Source organism: Pagrus pagrus, assembly GCF_965226575.1.
Source record: "Pagrus pagrus genome assembly, chromosome: 10".
In the NCBI taxonomy this organism is placed as follows: domain Eukaryota; kingdom Metazoa; phylum Chordata; class Actinopteri; order Spariformes; family Sparidae; genus Pagrus; species Pagrus pagrus.
Genome location: NC_140194.1, coordinates 18,982,599 through 19,004,366, shown reverse-complemented (window position 1 = coordinate 19,004,366; position 21,768 = coordinate 18,982,599). Strand labels below are relative to the sequence as shown.

General features: G+C 41.0%; 1 protein-coding gene across 2 annotated transcripts in view; it reads left to right on the top strand.

The window, feature by feature from the left end:
- Positions 1–21,768, top strand: part of ppip5k1b (diphosphoinositol pentakisphosphate kinase 1b) — a 52,182-nt gene that overhangs the window by 20,507 nt on the left and 9,907 nt on the right. The window contains exons 14-27 of one of the 2 annotated variants that reach the window (XM_084363678.1): positions 911–996; positions 1,186–1,311; positions 4,256–4,377; positions 4,539–4,721; positions 5,024–5,165; positions 5,573–5,796; positions 6,414–6,541; positions 6,628–6,742; positions 6,885–6,992; positions 7,078–7,194; positions 8,139–8,279; positions 8,500–8,608; positions 12,293–12,436; positions 15,278–15,340. In XM_084363678.1, coding sequence (XP_084219804.1) covers positions 911–996; positions 1,186–1,311; positions 4,256–4,377; positions 4,539–4,721; positions 5,024–5,165; positions 5,573–5,796; positions 6,414–6,541; positions 6,628–6,742; positions 6,885–6,992; positions 7,078–7,194; positions 8,139–8,279; positions 8,500–8,608; positions 12,293–12,436; positions 15,278–15,340 — 1,808 coding nt within the window. The remainder of the gene's footprint in view (positions 1–910; positions 997–1,185; positions 1,312–4,255; positions 4,378–4,538; positions 4,722–5,023; positions 5,166–5,572; positions 5,797–6,413; positions 6,542–6,627; positions 6,743–6,884; positions 6,993–7,077; positions 7,195–8,138; positions 8,280–8,499; positions 8,609–12,292; positions 12,437–15,277; positions 15,341–21,768) is intronic. The other variant, XM_084363679.1, reaches the window with a different exon arrangement.

The window sequence follows — 21,768 nt, the reverse complement described above, 5'->3', positions numbered from 1 at the left end:
AGCTCTGGAACAGCATCTTGGCTGGTGCGCAGAGGCATACGACCGCGATGGGGTTAATTCTAGTTTAGTGCTTTTGAGGAGATTTCAAAATATCAAGATATATGTTGTGTAATGCAAAAGCCCAAAAGTACCACAATATTATTTTAAGGTCATATCATCCAGCCCAGAGTGTGTGTGTAGAAAGAAAGAGAGAGTGAGTGTGTGTGTAATGTAGTGATGCAATAACCCACCGCCATTTGATACTCCAGAATTTGAAAACAATAACCAACCAAATTGCTGTGTGATGACGTCTCTTTGACAGCTCAGTTCAGATTCTCTGGCTTCATGCCAGAGCAACTTATCTTGGTTCAGGGTCCATCATCATGTGGCTCTTTGAGGTGTCCGCTCAGCTGCCTGTCCTATTAGAGAACAGTATGTGGTCAATAGTCTGAAGGATGTGCTAAATTCTTACTAAAGCACACTCCGCTGGGCAAGTGAAGGCTCTTGATATGTGTTTGCGTGTGACTTTTCAGAATAACAACAAGATTGACGGCAACACTCTTAAACTGTTTGTTCTCATGGCCACACACGTACACTATTAAACGTTGAAGCTGGAAACACTGGTCTAAAGAACCCACTGAGTGACTGAATTATCATTAAACCATCTGTTAATACTGGTCAGATTTGAAAAAGTTGTTGCCTTGTTTCCGTCTTCTCTTTCAGCTTTTGTTGGGGTGGATATGAAATAGAAGTCAGATGTTTGCTGTTTAATATTTTTGAAAATATATTTGAAGATGGGATAAATATTTTTTATGTATCTGTGTGTCCTCACTGTATGTCTGTCTGTCTTTGTGCATATCAAAAAAAAAATGTCTGCTTTGTGTGTGTGTGTGTGTGTGTGTTTGTGTTTGTTTTCTGTCTTTCTCTCCAGGTACGGTCATTTCTCAGGTATTAACCGAAAAGTGCAGCTGACGTATCTGCGTAACGGCCAACCGAAAGCCTCAAGCGAAGAAGAAGGTACAAACACACAAACAGGGAATCAGTGTTTTTATGTACGGTCGCTCTGTGTGTGTGTGTATACTGAATGATGTGTGTGTATAAGGTTAGGAGGTGAAACATAGAAATTAGAAACTGATGCCGATAGCATCATCAGTAGTTTTGTGTAGTGGTTGCTGATATGAATACCAATATGCTACTGTGTTTCAGACTCTAAGAAGGACGGTCCGTCTCTGCTGCTTGTGCTGAAGTGGGGTGGGGAGCTGACGCCTGCTGGACGGGTTCAGGCTGAGGAGCTGGGCAGAGCCTTTCGCTGCATGTACCCTGGAGGTCAAGGTACCTGCTACACTCATATCAACTATTAGATGTAAAATGCAATGGATCTTTTGCTTTGGCTCTGTGTTTATCTGCAGTTGTTCTGTTCAGTCAGTCCAATGTCAACATTGCATAGCTGATTTACGACACATCAAAGAAGGTAGAGAGGATTATTTAAGAGTCGACAACCCGGATTTTAAGGTTTCCCGCGCCCTCTTTTTTGTATTACTCATTATCTGCTTTCATAGATGTGATGTTTTAGAATTATCACCTTTGTCAAAACTCATACACCAGGTCAAAATATAAAAGGGTCAAAATATAAAAGTTATTTTTAATTTTAGTCATTTAAGCTGAAGAAGCATTACCTTATCAACTTAGTGTAATTTATTATATATGTTGTATCTCAGTGATGGATTTTGAGGAGACTCTGTTGGATTACTAAACAGAACAGGAAGAGGCTGCTGAGAAAATTGTGACTACAGCAGATGTTGTAACAACTGAAACACACATTTTTTTCTCCTATTTAAAAACACAACCGAACATGGTCTCTGTAATATCACATAGAAGTTACCGAAGGGGTGTTGAAGCTGCTTGTAGCAGTCACCTCAGTTGAGTGCTGAAGCCTGGAAACACACATACTGCTAAAGAATTTGCTTTTCTGAGCTTTAATTTGTTTTAAATGGAGCATTGTTCAGGTCCACATTAGAATTATTCAGTCATGGAAAGAAATGACTGGGAAATTCCCCATTTATCTTTCCAAAAGCACAGTCACTGTAGCAAAGTCAGGAAGTGCATCTAAATACACTGGAAACATCTGACCAAACAACTCCATGACACCTGAGCACACGCTCATCTGCTCATGGTGAAAAGCACCGCAACATATTCAACATTCTGATGGAAATGTTGCCTCTTTTCATAATCAAAGCTACGATTGTGATGCAGAGTCATAGTATCTTCATGTCAGGAACTGAAGGACATGAACAGGACATGACAGTACTTATTTAAATGTGTCCCATTACAGCTGCAAATAACTATTATTTTTATTGTCGATTAATCTGTCTGTTATTTTCTCCATTCATCGATTCGATTGTTTGCTCTTTAAAATTTCAGAAACGGTCAAAAATGTTCCCAAATCCCAAGATGACTTCCGCAAATGTCTTGTTTTGTCCACAACCCCAAAGATATTCAGTTAACTGTCACAACAGAATAAAGAAGCTAGAAAATATTCACATTTGAGAAAATGAAACCAGAGAATTTTAACTATTTCTCTTAAAAAATTACTCAAAGCAATTCATTTATTATCAAAATGGTTGGTGATTAATTTAATAGCTGACAACTAATCAATTAATTGGTTATATGCAGCTGAATATTGCATTAAGTATCCATACACCATACCCAGAGTGAAAGTGCTGCTTGCTACATACTTCACAGTTGACGATAGTGCAACACTACATCACAGCTGGATGAGGACAGCTGAGCACACCTCACCACCCCCAACTGTGATGTTAGTTAATATAAAGACAACCAGCACCTGTAACACTGAATACTGACCTTCTTGAACAGAAGTTACATAAAGGTTTCTTTCTCTCTATCTCTTTGTAAAGCCTTTAACTGAACAACACCTTTCTGTCATTAGATTGCCCTTTTTTCAAGCTTTCCTTCTCAATGCTTTGTTTTATAGTGCATGCAAAACACTCTTCCAAACTGCACAGGAAAACAACCTGAAGCAGAACGTAGATACAACGTAGATGCAATAGTTGGATGTAGTCTGTCCTGTTTTGTGTTGCTTCTTTTGGGGGAAAAGAAGTTCATTGTCTCATCCCAGTTTTCATACTTCTTCCTCCACCACAAGTTTTGTCTATTAACTCTGCTTTTCTCTTCTTACCTGTTGTTGCACTGTGTAAACTACTAGCCGGTAACCGCCGGTCCCTTGGCTGTGAGTCCCCTATTGACTTTGGTAAGAGAAGGGTTTCCTGGTCATCACCGCTCTCCCGCTCCTCTCTCATTCTGCGCGTTTGTCGCTCCGTCCACTAACGTGCTCTGATCTCTCCTCTCATCTCATCATTGATTTGGTTTCATTCTGGCGACTAGTCCGGTTTGTCCTCCATTGAGATTGCTGTGGATTGCTTGTGTCGTCATTGATGTGTTCCCGTGGTGATCCACCGCAGCAAATGTTGTTTTGGTCACTCGCTCATAAACACACAGGCAGCTAAAAAAGACTGCAGTTTGGTGCTGTAAGCTAACACGGATCATCTCACACTAATCCTGCTGCATTTTTTCCCATGAGTTCTTGAGATGATGTTGTTTGTTTGATGAAAACCTTTAGCCTGGAATAAAGCCTAAAACTGGGCTGCGTTCCCAACACTTTCCAAATCTTTTCTTGTCAAATGAGGCATGATAACCCAAAGTAGTCAGTAGTATAACATCAGGCTATTCGGCTGTACACTGAAGAAAAATGCATGAAGCACCAGTGTGATTTGATCTGTAGCGCTGGTATGCATCCACCTCCTACAGCTACATTGATTGAATTATATTTAGCATGTCAGACTTTTATTGTCTCTCTTCAAATAGGTAATCTTAAGTATTTGATATCACCGCCAGGGGAGCCGTCTTCAGTAATTTTTGGGGTTTGTTCAACATCAGTTCACTTCACTTTCACTTCATTTTATTAATATCTTAAACGACACCATTTGAGTTGACATTAAAGTGAAACGAGTCATGTCAAAAGCTTACAAAGCATTCTGAGGACCATGCATTTGAACTGAAAGTGATGTTGCACCTGCACAGGTGCCTGTGTGCCTATTTTAAATGAAAATCTTGTGTGTACAATCACCACACTGTTGTATTTTTTCTTTTTCTTTCAACTTCCTCCCCGACTCAGCTGTTTCTTAACTGAGAAATGTATTATATCTCAATGTTAACCAGTTAACCATGATTATGCCCCTCTCTGTGTACCATCTTCAAGGTGACTATGCTGGGTTTCCAGGCTGTGGCCTCCTGCGCCTGCACAGCACTTACCGCCACGACCTGAAGATCTACGCCTCTGACGAAGGCAGGGTGCAGATGACAGCCGCTGCTTTTGCGAAGGTAACTCTGCCCCATAGCTGAAAGACTATAGCTGATGTAAAAACTGATGGTACTTAAACACTTAAGTGTGTACTTCCATTAACACATAACAGTTTCAGAAGCTGCATATCCACAGTAAAAAAAATGAATGCTTCAGTTTTAATTGTCTGGTTTCTCTGCAGGGTCTGCTGGCTCTAGAGGGGGAGTTGACTCCAATCCTGGTTCAGATGGTGAAGAGTGCCAACATGAACGGACTGCTGGACAGCGACAGCGACTCTCTGACCGACTGCCAACAGAAGGTGAAGGCAAGGCTGCATGAAATCATGCAGAAGGACCAGGAGTTAACACAGGACGACTATCAGAAGGTATGTGGCAAACCTGCGAAGGTGAATTGAAAAAATCTTGCCTGATTTGATAAGGTGTCTTGTGCAATGACTTGTTTGCCAGAAAACTCTTGAATGTTGAGTTTAAACACTTGGACGTGCTTATCAAATCTTTTCTCTTGAAATATTAGACCGTTCAGTTGTGAAAATGTTCTTATGCAAGTAACTCGGTATCCCACTGTGACTCACTGCCCATATGCTATTTCCTGTGGAAAACAAAATGGTGTTCAAACCAAACCCAGTGGAATAAAAAGGTTTTATATTCTGTTTCTGTTGTGTCTCAGCTGGCACCAACTGGCAGCCCGTCGTTGGTCAACTCGATGAAGGTCATAGAGAATCCAGTCAAAACCTGCGACAAGGTGTACGCCCTCATCCAGAGTCTCACCTCACAGATCCGCAAGAGACTCGAAGACCCCAAGTCTGCAGGTAGTGTGAACAAAGTCCTTTAAGGCAAGTCTTTAAGTCTTTTCAAGCCATCTTACCTCTTCTTCCAGGGCAACAACACGATTGGCTGATAAGTTTTCCAGTTTGGCTGTGATGATAAAGCAAACGATCGGCTTTTGGGTGAAGGGGTGGGATATGCGTCATACAGGTTCAGGTGTTACAGAAGAAAGATTATTCAGCTGCATTTCTTATTTTAAAATATACAGATTTTAAAAGCTGAGATTTTTTGTTCAGCCTATAAGCTTTTGTCTGCATGAACCAGACGGCAGCAGGAAGATTCAAATGTGTCCATGTAGTAAAATGTCAAGGATATTTCCAGAGACAATTGCCCCTTTTAACATTTAGACTACTTTGAATAATGAGATGAGTCATCTCTGGTTTTTCCGCAGACCTGCAGCTTTACCACAGCGAGACGTTGGAGCTGATGCTGCAGCGCTGGTCCAAACTGGAGAGAGACTTTCGCATGAAGAACGGCCGCTATGACATCAGCAAGATCCCGGACATCTACGACTGCATCAAATACGACTCACAGCACAACGCCTCGGTCGGGCTGGAGGACACGCTGGAGCTGTTCAGACTGTCCCGCGCCCTGGCTGACATAGTCATTCCCCAGGTTAAAGGAGAACAGTGTCATTTAGCTTTGAAGCACAATTTAGGTTTTCTCAGGCTCTAATTTTGCATTAGTACTGAATTATTTTGTAATATTGTAATATTGAATTTACTGTAAGAGATGTACACCAGATCGAAAAACTTGGAGGGTTAAATTGTGTGCGTAAATCATCTGAGGAGTCTGGGAATGTCAGAAGTTGTACCAGAAGGCGTTTTATAGATAATTTTACACATTTGTTGCATTGATTGTTGTTTGTGAAACCAACTATTTTCACTCTGAGCATAAAATGAAACTTTATTGATTCCTGTGGCAAGATTCAAGTTTTGCTCAAATAAAAGTTGCGTGACTCAGCAGTGAGAATCCAAATACACCATAAAGTATGCCATAAAAACAATTAAACACTATTCAGTTAAAATGAAAAGTTAATTACAGAAGTGCTACAGCCTAATTTTAGAGCCATGGAATATTATATTAAAAGCGTCCATGCATGAAAGTGTCACTCATTATAAAATATGCCGAGATAAGGCTTCATGTCCTCGTGACCGTGAATAAGTAGATTAAAAAGAAGCGGATCAAAGTGTTCAAATGTCTTTTTTTCTCTTTCATATCATTCAAATCAGGAGTATGGAATCAGCAAAGCAGAGAAACTGGACATCGCTCAGGCCTACTGTGTCCCTCTTATGAAGAAAATCCAGCTAGACCTGCAGAGGACCCATGAGGACGAAGCCGTCAACAAGCTGCACCCCCTGTGAGAATTAAAGCACACATATATTTGAAGTTAGTGTTTATAGAGGTTATTAGTGCTTGTGTCATTTCCTGTCCTGTGGTCTTCAGGTATTCCCGTGGCGTGATGTCTCCTGGTCGTCACGTCCGTACGCGTCTGTACTTCACCAGCGAGAGCCACGTTCACTCCCTGCTCAGCATCTTCCGCTACGGGGGACTGCTGGATGTATGCTCTAACTATTTTGTTTCTGACAATTCTGTCCCTTAACATAACGGCTTTTGTTGGATGTTGGTGTGATTCTCCGGTGTTATGTGATTTGGGTGTTTGTTCATCTTGCATCCATGATTTTTTTGTGTGTGTGTATCAGGAGGAGAAGGACTGGCAGTGGAAACAGGCAATGGATTACCTGAGTGCTGTGTCAGAACTCAACTACATGACACAGATAGTCATTATGCTGTATGAAGACAATGATAAGGTCAGTCTACAGAGAGCTGCATATCTGTCAGTCATAGCACTGCAGTTTTATGTACTTTAAGTCTTTATTTCTGTGTTTTGGACAGGAGCCGTCATCAGAGGAGCGTTTCCATGTTGAGCTTCACTTCAGTCCAGGAGTCAAAGGGTGTGAAGATGAGGAGAACGTACCTCTTGGCTACGGCTTCCGCCCAGCCTCCTCCGAGGTGTGTGAACGCGTTTGTTGCTTTACATGTTTCTATCTTTTTGTTTTGTTTCATCCCTCAGTTGGCATTCTAAGGTTGTGCATTTTGTTTATTTCAAAGGTATAAAAATAATAGAACGTCCCACTAATTTCCTTTAATTCATATTTTTGATAAGTGTTAGGCATTTGACAAGACATACCGTAGTATTTTGATGCACTCCGTCAGTTTCTGCTTCATTTGCTTTTTTGACATCATAATATCTGGAAAGTTGGAGACGGTATCTGGAATGAGGTGAATTATTTAGTCAGTCAGTCATTTTTATATTTAAGTGGCTATGAGGCTTGCCTTTTCATCACTGTATGCCTGTTTGGTGAAGTCTGTGGGTGTATTTAAAAATGATGTGAGCACTCCAGAGCTCCCAAGTTGATGAATTGTTAATTGTAAATTGCCAACTGTGGAGAGTTTGTCTCATCATCTTTCTGCTTGCATAGACACAAATACTGATGATGTTAAATTATTATATTCAGGTGATATGCCTTTCAACTGGCCAGATACTTTGAGTTCTTGCACTGTGATGACTGACTTTTGAAAAAGTTTTGTTGAAACAAATTCAAACATACAAAAATAGTGCATGATACAAACATTGTGCATTGTGGGTAATGTAGGCACCAGGGTTTTGATAAGGAAGTGCTATGGCAACTACATTACCTACAATGCAACTTAGCCAAAGAGTGACATCACAGGAGGCAATTTTAAGATTAAGATATTTTAAGATTAAATGCAGCTTCCTCAGGAGCCACAAAAGGCTTCATACTAATTTCACATATGCGGTAATACTCCTTAAGACCCTGTTTAATTCAGTTAGCCATGACAGCTCAGGTTGTTATTGCTGTTCATACCTGTGCGTGTGGTGACACGGACAAGAATATATAAAGTGTCAAACATTTCCTCCTCTGACCAATCAGAATCAAGACAAAAAGCCCAATCAGGGCAGTCTGGAGGACCTCTCCCAGGACCAGGTAGACCAGGCACTTCCTGTCTCTGAGCCCATCAACATCCAGCGAAGGTCCCCTATGATCCGCAACCGCAAGACGGGCTCCATGGAGGTACCAGACCTTAGTGTTTCAGGAGTAGACAGAATGTAATGCTAACAATGATAGGACCAGACTGGGTGTCTGTTTTTATTTTTGCACATGTGTAGAAGTTCTCTTGTTTTTCTTTTATGATTCAAGTGTTTTAGTTGAAGTGAATGGGAATCATCAGGTCCCTGATTTACTGTAGCAGCCCGTCTCAGTCTTAACCCCTGGTCTCCATGGCCCCACTCAGGTCCTCTCTGAGACCTCTCCCACCCAGTCCTCCAAAGGCAGCACATCTCACCGACTCTTCCCCTTGTGTTCACGCCAGTCTCCTGAGATCAAACCAGCCAGTGGCCTAGGTGGGCACCTCATTTCTGCTGTGTGTGTGTGCGTGTGTGTGCGTGTGTGTGTGTGCGTGTGTGTGCGCGTGTGTGTGTGTGCGAGAGAGATTCTGCCAACAGACACACTGATCTCACAACACATTTATCTCCAGCTGTCGTCACTGATCCTCCTCTTATCACAAGCATCTGCTGTGACTTCTCTCTCCCGCCTTTTCATACCTCCCTCTGGCTCTCCTTTTATTTCTTTGTCTGTTTTTCTGTCACCTCTTTTCTTTCCATCACCCCCCTCCCCTCTGTTCCTCTCTCTGACGGTCACATAGCTTCCACCCCAGCTTAGCTTAGCAGCAGTCAAACAGGATCAGACTCCAAACTATGTAGGACAGAGGTCAGTGGAGAGAGTTGCGTTCACAGCCAAATGCAGCAGCTCTGGTGTCCCATAGTGTTCAGAGATGTACCGATACCTCTGCTAGGTGATAAAGTGACAACATAGGGAACACACTGTAGGTTTTATTTCTGAAATCATTAGAGGAAGCAAGCCAAACTTAGGATTTAATCAAACACTAGACTCTAGACTTCATTAATGTTTTATTTTAAAGTTAATCATACTGCAGAAAAGACTTTGTGTTAAAACATGTGTCCTGATTCCACACAACATACCAATTGCTGGCAGTATTAACTATATACTGACAGTCAAGTTACACAGTTTTTACAGTTTTTAACAAACGGTAAATGATGCCATACATGCATCAGTGCATGTCAGTCAAAATATGAAATTGAAAGGTGCCTCCCAAGTGAAAGGGACAGTTCACCCCAAAATCATACAGTTCATATTACCTTAGACTGCTTTGGTGTGAGTTGAAGAGTTTGAATATAATGGCTGTTGATGGCACTCTGCTTGTGGTGCTCAAAGTGCCAAAAAATACATCTCAGAACCTCAACAGCAATATCTCTTTGCAGAAATCATGACCCATCTACTCAAGATAATCCATAGTCCTTGTTGTGAGCAGTTTCATGTGGAACTATATTATTTCCGTATCAACACACAGAAGGAAGCTTGCAATTACTCATGGACAAGTGGCTTACTAACGTTACAGTTCAGCCAAGGAGAATGCTGTTAATGCTTACTTACATTGCACAGCAATACAGTTGGATGATGTAGTAAGGTAGAAAGAAAGTGCTTCCTACATGAAACTGCTCACAGCAAGGTCTGCGGATCATTTTAGATTATTACTGTGGAGTAATTGGTAGTATAAGTATATTTTTGATTTCAGGTGAACTGTCCCCTTTAATACAGATAAAATGTGCTTCAACAGGAGCTTTTAAAATCCAGCGTGTTCTGTCATTACAAAGTACATACTCCAAAAGCCTGCCTAGATTTGTGTTACAGACAGAGACAGTTACATTGTCTGGTTTGACGAATTTCTGCAGGTTGAAATCCTGAAAAGAGAGATTATGTTTACAATGCTAAACAATCTAAATTGCAGTAAAATGCAATCAAACACATATTGGATTTATATATAAATTCAGACCGCTGTATTTGAAATAAACGATAAGCTCACGTGCACAGTGAAAAAGGATTATAACAGGACAGTCTTGCACAGCAGATATGTCCATTAGGAATTGCTTTTTACAGCACATAATATCACCCAGCAGGATGACTAATAAATATTGTTGTTGTCTTACAAATGAGCTCAACATTAACCTTAATTCAGCAATACTTTTTAAAATAATTGATCCTTATAATTGCAGGAAATATCATTTAAGAATTGGTCTTCCATGAAAACTTAATTGTTTGTTGGGCAATATGTAATATGAGAGTCCCCTTACATATTAATCAGCTGCTTAATGGTGCTTTATGGCACCACAATTTAACTAGGTTTTTATTGCTTTTGTGGAAAAGATGAGACGGTTGGCGGTCTTTAAAAAGTACATTTCATATCGCACCAGTTATGTTTTGTTCTCATCCTGCTGCAGAACCCTTTTCGGTGCCACAATAAACCCTTTTAAGTTGGATGTTTGGGTAGTTGTTCTTGGCCCCTCATCATGTTACACAGAATGTCTTAAAATATCTAAAATGTTCCAAATCAGCTGTATCAGAGGTCTTTTTAAGGACCTCTCTGGGTCCATCAAACTGTTTGACCTCTACCCTAATGAAAGAACCCTTGAAAGACTCTTGTTTTGCTGTGTGTACTGTTTCCAACAACCTCCTAACGCAGACACTCACACAAGCATGAAATCCTGGCGTGTAAATCAAAAGGTGTGGAGAAAACCATAAAACCATGAGTGTGAGAAGGGGGAGTAGAGTCGGCCAACAATTTCTGCCACGTGTGCGTCACTGTGTATCCTACTTGACTGTTAAACTGCTTAAGCTTTCGTATTGAGTGCAGTTTATTTGATTTGCTTGCACAATTGAGACGTAAAAGATATAATTGATACAAAAGGATTCGTGACACAGAGAAACAAGTCCTCTCCGATATGAAATAAATCTTAAGATATGATCAAATGTAATCATAAACAAATGTGAACAGGAGCAGGTAAATGCACAGTGTGGGTGTAGTGCTACTTCCCCCTAATCAGCCTGTCACTCAGTGCTTCATTATAACAAGCCTGAAAGCAGCAGTTGGTTCTGAGTTTGCACGACATCAAAGGAGCTCCATATAAATCCCCCCTGTGAATTCTCTGAGTGGAGCCTGTCAGTTTGTTTTGTATAGTGCTGAGTGATCCCTCCCAGTTCATCACCGCCACCAACAACACTGACTGCACAGGTCACAAGAGCAGCACGTGTCAGGGACGACCGCTGTTAGCCAGCTGCTTTGCATACCTCCATACTGTTTTTAGAACAAAGAGATGAGGTGCAGATACTGTCACCTTTTAAAAAAATATATTTTTATCTCATCAATTTCAAAGATAATATTTCCTCTTCTTCATGTGTGGTCTGCAAACTCAATTTTGATTCAAAATATAGTAAAAAATTGGGTCAATTTAACTGCAACTTCAGAGAGTTGGACAGCAAGGTTGTGAAACAATCCTATTTCCACACTCGGCCCGGTCGTCACGCCTCTGCTGTTCCTGCATACAAAACACACATGTTCTGTATGCACTATTCACTCTTTGCTTACATATATGCACACATGTACAGGTCATATAGATATGGTCACTGTTGTGAAAACCTTGTAGCTTACAGGTAATCATTTCCAGGAACAGCAGCCTTGTTTTCAGATTGTCCATGAAACAAATTTTAGTTATTAGTTGTTTAAGTTTATCAGACCAGAGCTGCAGTGATTATTTGATTTATCGATTAGCCAATTGAAAGAAAATTAATTATCCACCTTTTGCTGGTTCCACTGGTTCTCTTAAATGTAAAGATTTGCTGCTTATTTGACAAAAGTTCATAAAATAAAAAGATTTGATTCGATTGATCATGAAAATAATTGACAGATTAATCAATAATGAATAGTCATTAGCTGCAGCACTATCATACACCATTCCTCTGAAAATGATTACTTTGTGTTATTACCACCAAATTCACCCAAACTGTAGTTACAGGGTTTTCACACAGGTGTACGTGATCATCTTTGAAATGTACACAACACACTCATGCCTGAACTGCTCCATAGCAACCGTTGTGTTATGAATAATGGCATGGTGTTTAACTAACTCACCCCCCACACACCTCCTCCCCCCTGGCTCCTCCTCACACAGGCTCGCTCTGCTCTGGCCTCTTCAGTGCCTCTGCCCTCGGGGTGTCCTGTAGCGCCCCCAACCTGCGGGACTACGTACGCACGCACCACCACCACCACCGAAAACCACCTCTGTCTCCCGGCAGTCTGCCGATTGGCGTGTTTGGTATGTTCACACCGCTGCCTGTCCTCTTCCACACGGCGGGTCTTTTCATCTCCTCTTGAGGCTTCTTTTTTCCTCTTCTGCTTCTTGATCCTTAAGCTTCAGACTCTTTGATTTTTGGGACATTCAGTATTTGTCACTTTTTTTTATCAAGGCTCCCTTCTTTCTTCTGCTCCCAAGACAAACCGGCCATTTCAGTCTGTTGCATCACATAATTTGAGTGATTTATTTTGCAGTGTGCATGACGAGGGCACTGATTTGACGGCAGAGTGACTGACTGACTGACTGCCGAGCATGCAGCCTCACATTGGACTGTGTGATACATTGCAGTTATCGGTGATCAGTGTTTATCCAGATAAGCATGCCAGCTCACTGATCACACCATTGTCTGCTTGGGTTCGAATGTGTTGAAATGTTCTCTCTCTCTGTGCATGTTGTTTTGAAGCATATCCCCTCTCAGGGACTTTAATTTCATAATCCACAGTAAAGTAGTTTTTGTGTCTGGAAGCCAGAAATCTGGCTTTTTTCATTAATCACAATTTACGGTAATCCTTACATTAAGAAACTCAGCCTGTTATTTGGAACAGATATACTTTCAAGACTCAATAATCCACCTTTTAAATAATCCCCAGTCACAGTCTTCCTCCCCACTCTTTTCCCTCAGTCTCATGTTGGTAATGGTGAGTACAAGCAAGCTGTTTTTACAGCCACCAGGGGTCCTTAGAGCAAGTTAAATTATCCCAAACATCTGGATTGGATATCATTCTCATGGTCACAGCTGTTGTAGTTTATTTGATACTGTCCATAGATGAATGTGACACATCCTCGGGTTAAGTGAGCAGATGATTTTACTTGCAAATTATACATTTCTGCACAGACTGCAGGGATATTTTCTTCCCCTCTGTGGGTTTTAAACACTAGAAACTGAGCTGTTCAATTCATCCACCGGGTGTCGCTCTGACTGCAAGACTACACACTGCCAGGAGCAAACAGATGCTTTCCTTTCTCAATTCTGTTACATCATGTTATTCTCTCTGAGAGACAGGTGAGGGTTTGGACTGACGTCAGTGCTGATCATATAAGGGGAGAGAAGGTTGCATCAGGACAACATATTAGTCATTTACTGGAAATGTGAAGAATAAGAAGAATAACTGGTTGGCCCTATCAGATAAGTTCAAATAGCCCATCATCAACACCACCATGTTAAAAACGAGTTCATTTGAATGGACTTTAATTGTATAAAAGGGAATATTCTTACGATCGTTGGGTGATCCTGGATCTCGGAGCAGAGACCAAGCCTCTAAATGGGTTTGGTCAAGTTTGAATTGCTACCATCACCACTTAAAGCTGGTTGTTTCAACAATCTATTTATTATTGTAAAGCATCTCTAATCAATATTCCTATATAAACAATGGATCATACGAAAGTATGTGAATTGTATGCCCATTGGAGCACTGCAGTGTCTTTCAGATCAGAAACATGGTCCGAGCTATTACGCAAACGCATATGTGACACAGACGCTGCAAGCTACTCAAGAATGATTTCATGAGTTGTTGAGTTCTGGTGTTTGTCACCTGAAAATCCAAACAGTCTGCGAGCAACGGAGCATTAAACAACAAAAGGCAGACGACCACTTCTGATTGGTTTCACTTCTGCTAAAAACAGTTCCAGTTCAAGCTGAACATGTCTGATTACATCAGCGTTTCACATCCTCTCCTTTCTCGTCGTCAATTTTTTTTTCTTTTCGTTTCGTGCACCAGGCACAGCTGTACACATTCACAATGTTAACAACTGTGGTCATGGAAATGCTCTGGATAGCTCGATTTCGCACCTTTGAGTAAGGCGCATGTTGAGTATGCTAGCCAGGGTTGCGAATTTGTGCCAGCTAGGTCAGGCATTACCATTTGCGTTTGCGTACTTGCGTGGACCATGTTTCTGGCCTTAGTGTCTTCCAGCTAATTGTTTTGGCCCACAATTTCATAACAAAAACTGTCATCAGTGCTGTTTTCAGCCGTAGCAGGAAGCTGTTATCAGTGAAGCCTTAAAACCCCGATCTGGAGACTAGCTGGTGAACATGGTGGAGCATTTAGTCACTAAAAAGACAGATATTTCCCTCAGGAGTCAGGGAGGGGACCAAAAATGGATCTGTAGGAGAGTGAATATTGGTCTTCTATTCAGCAGGTGGCCATAAACGCAACTTCAGTTATTGTAAAGATTAAACAAACAAGAAATAACATGAGGTTTTTTTACATTTGGACAGAGCCTGGCCAGCTGTTTCCCCTTGCTTCGAGTCTTTATGCTAAGCTAAGCTAAGCTAACATGCTGCTTTCTGTTGCTTCATATTTACCATACAGACATGAGAGTGATATCAGTCTTCTCATCTATCTCTCAGCAAAAAAATAGCAAAAATCTGTATTGCCCAAAATGTTAAACTAGTGCTTTAAAGCTTAAAAGAAGGTAACTAGTTAAGTAAAAGGAAAAAAGAGTTTGGATCCACAGATTGTTTCCTGTCAAAGAGAAATGCCCTTTACACCAAAGCCCAGCGTCACTCCTCCTGCATGTTTGATATTCAGCCAAAACGTCCATCATTTTCTCCATCTACTCCACAACCTTTCCATTCACTTCCTCTGATAGCCTATCTCCTGTTTGTTTATTCAGAGATGACTCATTTTCACGCATGTTGGTTGGCACACAGATATTGGTGAATCGACAGGCCAACTCTCTCTCTCATTCTGTTTTTCTCTTTTTTCTCTCATCTAAAAACACATACAAACAAACAGGCAAACAGGCAGACACTGGTACCAGCAGTCCCAGTAATACCGGTTACCTTTCTTATCTCCTCAGAGCTGTTCTCTATGCCGGCAGTAAAGAGATTTTCTGTGTCGTTTGCCAGGCATCCGACTAATGGTATGTCTGCATTTATTCAAGTTTATTTCGACACTCCTCCAGTTTTTCCTGTTATCTTGCATGATCTTTTTTGTGGGAAAACATTTCTTGTGTTTTCTATTTTTGGGGGTTTGACGTTTGGCTGCGTTAATTACTTTAAACGTCTCCAAGATTAAAAATAAGAATAATTTAAGGAGTTTCTGTTTCACCACACACCCTCGGTGTTTGTTGTACCTTGTGTTGTTGTCGGCGCTCACCTCTTAACACCACCTGCTCTGCCTGCACATGATTAATTTACCTCTCTGATCCTGCTGTCTCTTCACAGGACGGATCTACTGTATGTGGAATATATCTATATATTCTAATCTGTTGTCATATCGATATATTTCTCTGTGTTTATAATCTGCACACACATCACATCACCTGCACTTTTTGTCAATTTAAAATGATTTATTCTGTCAATCTCATGTTGGGGCTATAAACTTTAAAGCAACGTTATGCAACCGCTTAATTTAGAAAAAACATTCTGATGGTACACAGATTTGTAATTGGAAGAACGGTGCCTCTTTCATTCCCACGCCGCGACGCAAATGCCTATCCTTGCAGCACGTAACTTGGGTTGAGCGTTAAGAAGTGCGTAATGTTTAACGACACTATGTCACACTGGTGACATGAATTAGGTTGTAAAGTTATAGATGCCGGAGCATTTTTGGGACTTTATTCGCTGATTTTGGTAAAACTGGATGATATTTTATGAAGAAAATAACTGACTGATGGACAGATGACTTCTTTTTGAAGTCATAGTAAAATGCTGCTAACTGTAGCTGCTGTTAGCTGGTTAGCTCTGTTCAGCGCTCCATACACGGGGGGGATACAGGTACTTCAACTGCCCGGAGGAGCAGGGTTTCAGGTCAGGACCCACCAAGGAATGCTAGCATGTATTCCACTAATAGGATCACCTGCTGCAAGGCTAAGTTAGCTTTCCAGCTAAAGGTAGCTACAGTTAGTGGCAGGTAGCGGTTACTTTAGCAAGAAGTAAAACTATCTGTCCATGTAAATCTTAGAGAGTCAAGGCAGAGTAGCCGGAGGACATCAGAGGAAACAAACGGAAAATAATTTCTCTATAAAATATGATCGAGATCAGAGACACGTGAATTGCACTCAAACTTTAGTCTTACCAGTTCTTGCATAATGTTGCTTTAACACCAGCCTGTAAAGCAGTGTTCAACTGCTTTTTGTGATTGAAAGTTTCCTGATGTCAAGTGTACTGACACACCCCGGAGTACACTTCTACACCGCTGCAGCGAGGTGAGAAGTTAAACCAGTAGAGGTCAGCAAAGACAAAGTTATCGGGGTGTAAGGTTGGTCCTTTAAACTGCATGTGAGCTGCTTTTCGACGTGAATGAGGAGCTCCTCACAAAATCAAATAGATTGTTTCTTCATTTATGTCTGATTGCAGATTTGATTCTACACCAATACAAAGGAGTATGTGTTTAAGTGGATTTATTAATGAATTTGTACCACTAAAATTAATTACCAGTCTTCATCAGTCATTCCTCAGTTCACAGATTGTTTTTTTTGTTTGTTTGTTTGTTTTTTGATCACACAAATTCAGTATGCTTTGCATTTCCAGTTAATTCTTTAATCAAATAACTTGATTGACCAGAAATTAATCGTCCATCATTTGATTGATTCATTCATCATTCCACTGATTTTTCAAGTGAAAATGCCAGAAATCCTCTTGTTTCAGTTTCTCCAATGTGAGCGTTTGCTGCTTTTCTGTTTTATATTATTGTTAATGGATATTTGTAGGTTTTGGAGTAATGATTGGTCGGTCAGAACAAGACATTTAAAGTCACCGCCTTTGACTCAGGACATTGTAATGTAAACATTTAGTCTGTGAAAAGTTTTGAGTTTGTCCTCATTGTCCTCAATATCTGTCAAAGAGCAGGAAACAGCAACTGTTGGGAATTCATGAGAGTTACTCCTCACTGCTTGATTCTGAAACCATTCCTTATTGTTAAAGCTGCAGTTTGAAAATTTGATCTTTACTCTCCTAAAATGTGTTTTGTGGCTGTTTTGCACCACCACTGTGCATTGGGAGATCATTCATTTATGGGCTCACTGGTGGCAGCCCTACTGGCTCTTACTGGCTCAGACTGAGTTATGGCAAATTGAACTGCACACAAGTTCTGAAAGGTTATTTGGATTTGACTGAATGTTATTTAGGATTTAGATCAATGGCTCAGAAACAGCCCGGCATGTGTTGGCTGTCTGATTAGTGCTGTCTGTGTGTTAGCAGGAGGAATTACATGTCTTCCAAGCAGTAGGATCATCTGACGTTTTGAGTTAGTATAAGTCAGAAATCTGATATAATGTTGACAAGTATTTGGACCAACCACTGGGAACCACAGCGATGAGTGTTTCGCTCCAGTTTGGGTTGTTGTCAAGTACGCATGTGGTTTGGCTAAGTGTCTTAAGCTTGTTTTAGTATCGCAACACATTTAAAGTATTCAGGCTGGTTTTACTCAGCTTTGATCCTTTTATTTAAGTGTTTAAAATAGTCTGAAAATAATTTCAAATTCTGTGACCTGCAGCCTACTGATTTACCCCTCTTTGCCTGGTTTTGATTGCTAATGATACATAATGAGAGCATATGTTCTCAACTTAGTGTCGTATTTTGACACGTTTTGTAAAGATAATTAAGACTGTGGAAGGTATAACTCACCGTGGATTACTAATAGGATATTTAGCTGTGTGGGGCTTACGTTGACAAAACATTTTTAGAGTTGTTTATATTTATTTTTGGATTGAGTCATAAATCAGTCAGGTCACATTTTCACAAAATCAATGTAGTGTTTTGGAGCGAAGCACCTCCTGTTATCTGTTGATTTAAAGTAGAACCTTAACTCACACATTTGGTTGACAATTGTGCAGCCAATGTGGTCACTGGTGAGAGAGAAAATGATGTATAATGTGTAAGACATTATTTCTAAGTCAATTTTATATCTGGTTAATGGTTTGCCAGGGTATAATGAAACATCTTGTGCTCACAAAATTAGCAAATTAGCACTGATGAATTCTGATGCTCAGCAGAGTAGAACAATCACGACAATTTCTCACGCACACCTCCGTTATTAAGAGAAATATCGCACTGTGTAATGGAGAGAAAGCGAAATGTGAGAAACCGCCATGAATTATATCTCCATCAATCATATTTAGAAGAAGAGAAGTTGTGCTCACTCGGTCTTTCACTGTCTTCTTAAAGCTGCTCCTTCTTTTTTGGTGATCGTGATCAGAGCAGCGCTGGATTAACTAAGGAGGAGTGTGCGTTTGTGGGACATTCACTAAGCAAAATGGTATGCTAGGTACAACGGGCACATACAGGAAGGAGCCTCAAGATGGTTGTAATGCATGAGTTGTCTGAAAGCAGCTCACGATGTATCAAATGACAATGTGAAAGGAGTCACTGAACCTACAGAGAATTATAAAGAATCTGCAGCTCAGCTTTATGGAGCTCTATAGTGAGTTTCTGCTCCTTTTTTAGTTCAGCTTTGAGAGCTGTGCTCATTGAAAAAGCTCTTAACGACACACATAGACGTGAACATAGTGGAGCATTTAGCTAGTAAAGAACCTTTTCCTCAGGATGTGGTAGAGACCAAATAAGGGGCAAAAAGAGAGTAAGTATTAAACTTGTGTTCATCAGGTGGCCAGAAACACGACTCCAAGTGAATCATTCTGTTGCTCCACACTGCCGGATGTATAAATAAGCAACTTTTTGCTAACAATTTTCCAAATCAACCTAAAGGTGATATATTGTTGTATTCACAGCTTGTTTCTGCTGCCCCCAAGTGGCCACAAACTGTGTCTTACAGTATTAACTAACAAGTTAGGAATGGATTACCACAAACTTATTATCACATGGTGAACCGCGAGCTCCAGGCCATTACATGGTTGGTAATCCAGCCTTGCCAGAAAGTAATTTTACAGATGCCACAAAACTCAAACACACATTCTTTACTTGAGAAAACAGACACAGTGCAGTTTTATCTCCATGCATGGTTGAAACGATTGAGACACACTGTTGTGCTCAGGCCTGAAGACATAAGAGGTCCTATATTGATCAAATGACACTCCTCCTGCTCCACTGTACCTTCTCTTCCTCCCTGCTCTGCCTCTCGTCCCTCAGAGCCCTCAGACAAGCTCCATGTAGTCCAGCTGCTGGGGGGGCTTCCCGCTGAGCCAGCCCTTCAGGGGGTTGCCCCTCTGGCTGTGGACAGGGCCATGGCCCACCACCTGCGCCACTGTCCCTACCACCTCCGCCTCCTCAAGAGCTGGCTGATGTCTGGTCAGGAGCTCCCAGAATCCCTCCACGGTCAGCCTCTGTAGATCCGTGTCCTCCTCTTCCTCCCTCTTGCCCGTTCAGCCAGTGTTGGGGCAAGCGGGACGATATTACTGCCAGTCGAACTTTGCATCCACTGTGGTCCAATGCTCGGTTTTTCTTTCAGCCTGGTTTTCTGCCTGTGCATTTATCCTTTCTCCTGTCATATCTGCAGTGTGCAACACATGCTTTGAAAGCAGGAATTGTTCATTTTCTTCTGCATTCTTAAAGTCACAGTGAATCCTTAATCCTCCTTAATGTGACATCTTCTGAATCTTTGGCTGGAGTTAAGTTATGAGAAAGATTTGATTAACACAGTGGGATTTGATTAGGTCGCTCAACCGTGGGTGATAATCCACCTCTCTCACCTGAGAGATGAGAATTTAATACATTAGACCTCAACCACATTCTTTGGAAACACTTTTTCCCAACTGCGATCCAAACACACACCTCTGATGAATGATATAAAGTAGACTGTAGCTCACTAACGTGTGTTGAAAGGTGTCAATACGTTATTCGGAGGAAAGAGTGGAAATATATTGACACATATTTTGCCAAAACAAGTAGGATGAGCGTGTACACCATTATCTGTTTAACCAACTACATTATCCAGCAGGTCTTAAACCAGAAAAATTGACAGAATCAATTGGAAGCTTTTCATTTTTATGCCTCCGTGTCAGCGACAGCACTGCCCGGGGACATTATGTTTTCCCAGGTAACACATATCTCAAGAACACCTCCAGCGAATTTCTTCAAATTTGGTACAAATGTCCACTATGACTCACCGATGAACTGATTCGAATTTGGTGGCCAAAGGTAAAAGGTCAAGGTCACTGTGAACTTACAACCCCTTTTTTGGCCGCTACTCCAGAACTAATTCGATAATAATGGTAAAATTCTGCACAATTTATTATAAACTATTTAGAAGAAGTCAGAGGAGACAGACATCTGTTTACAGAAGTTTGGATAAATGAACTTTAGTCGGCTACCTAGTGAGGATTGTCCTTCGATATTGACAAATTTTACTCGGATGATGCCACTACTTGTAAAAAAGTACATTATTTGTACTGGATACTTGTTTCAGCTGAATTCTAATAATAAGAGATAACTGAAAAATTAGCACGAGGACACAGGATTAAAACTTGTCCTTTTCTTTATTTCACTGTGTCTTTAAGTCCTGAAGTCTATTTTGTCTACAGTCCTACCTCACACACAATTGGACCCCTGTTGTGCCATTCTCGGACTAGAAAAAGATAGACTTCATTGCAAATATTTTTGTAATGAAATATCTGCAAACGAAGGACTGTGTTCTCTCCATGCATGCTGTGTTGACTTTGGAAGACCAGCTGAAGAAAGTCTTCTGTGGAAGACTTTTAGGCTTGTCTAACTGCATCGTGTGCATGCTCCGTCCTACGCAGTGGTTATAGAGGAAATGTCCTCATAACTGGCTATTTGTTCATTGACAAGCTCAGTAGAGAGTAATCAGGTGTTTGTAGCACCAGTTTGGTCTTTGCACCAGGAGGTGACGCCTATGCATCGCTGCATCCCAAAATATGTTTCCCAGCCAGTTGGCAGATATTTGAGCGTCTCTTGAAAGATTTGGGTCATCGTCGCATCCCTCATTTTAACTGGTTAATTAAGTGCAGTCTAGTTCATGAAGTGCTGATGAAGTGTTTCTGGAGCTTGTATTGGTCATTATTCTCTCTCAACCTGTTACAGATTGTTGCAGATGTTTTTATTTGCTACATGCAGAGTAGATTGAGATTTTTTTGACTTACATGACTTTATTTTTTGCTGTTTTAAATATCACTGCCCTGTCTTTCCTGTTGTGCTGTCTTTGTGCTCACTCGTGCTGGTTGAGTGAATGGTGCAGTGTACTGAAGCATCAGTGTTTTCTGCTCCCCACTGCATCTGGTGTGTGAGCTGAATTTGATATCCACATGGAGAGGCTGCAGCAAAGATGGGGAGGAGACGGAGGCGATAAGTGCCATCTTATGTTGATTTCATACAACTCATGCTTTAGTATAGATAGTATTAGTTTAGTATAGTAACGGCAGAATGAACAGTT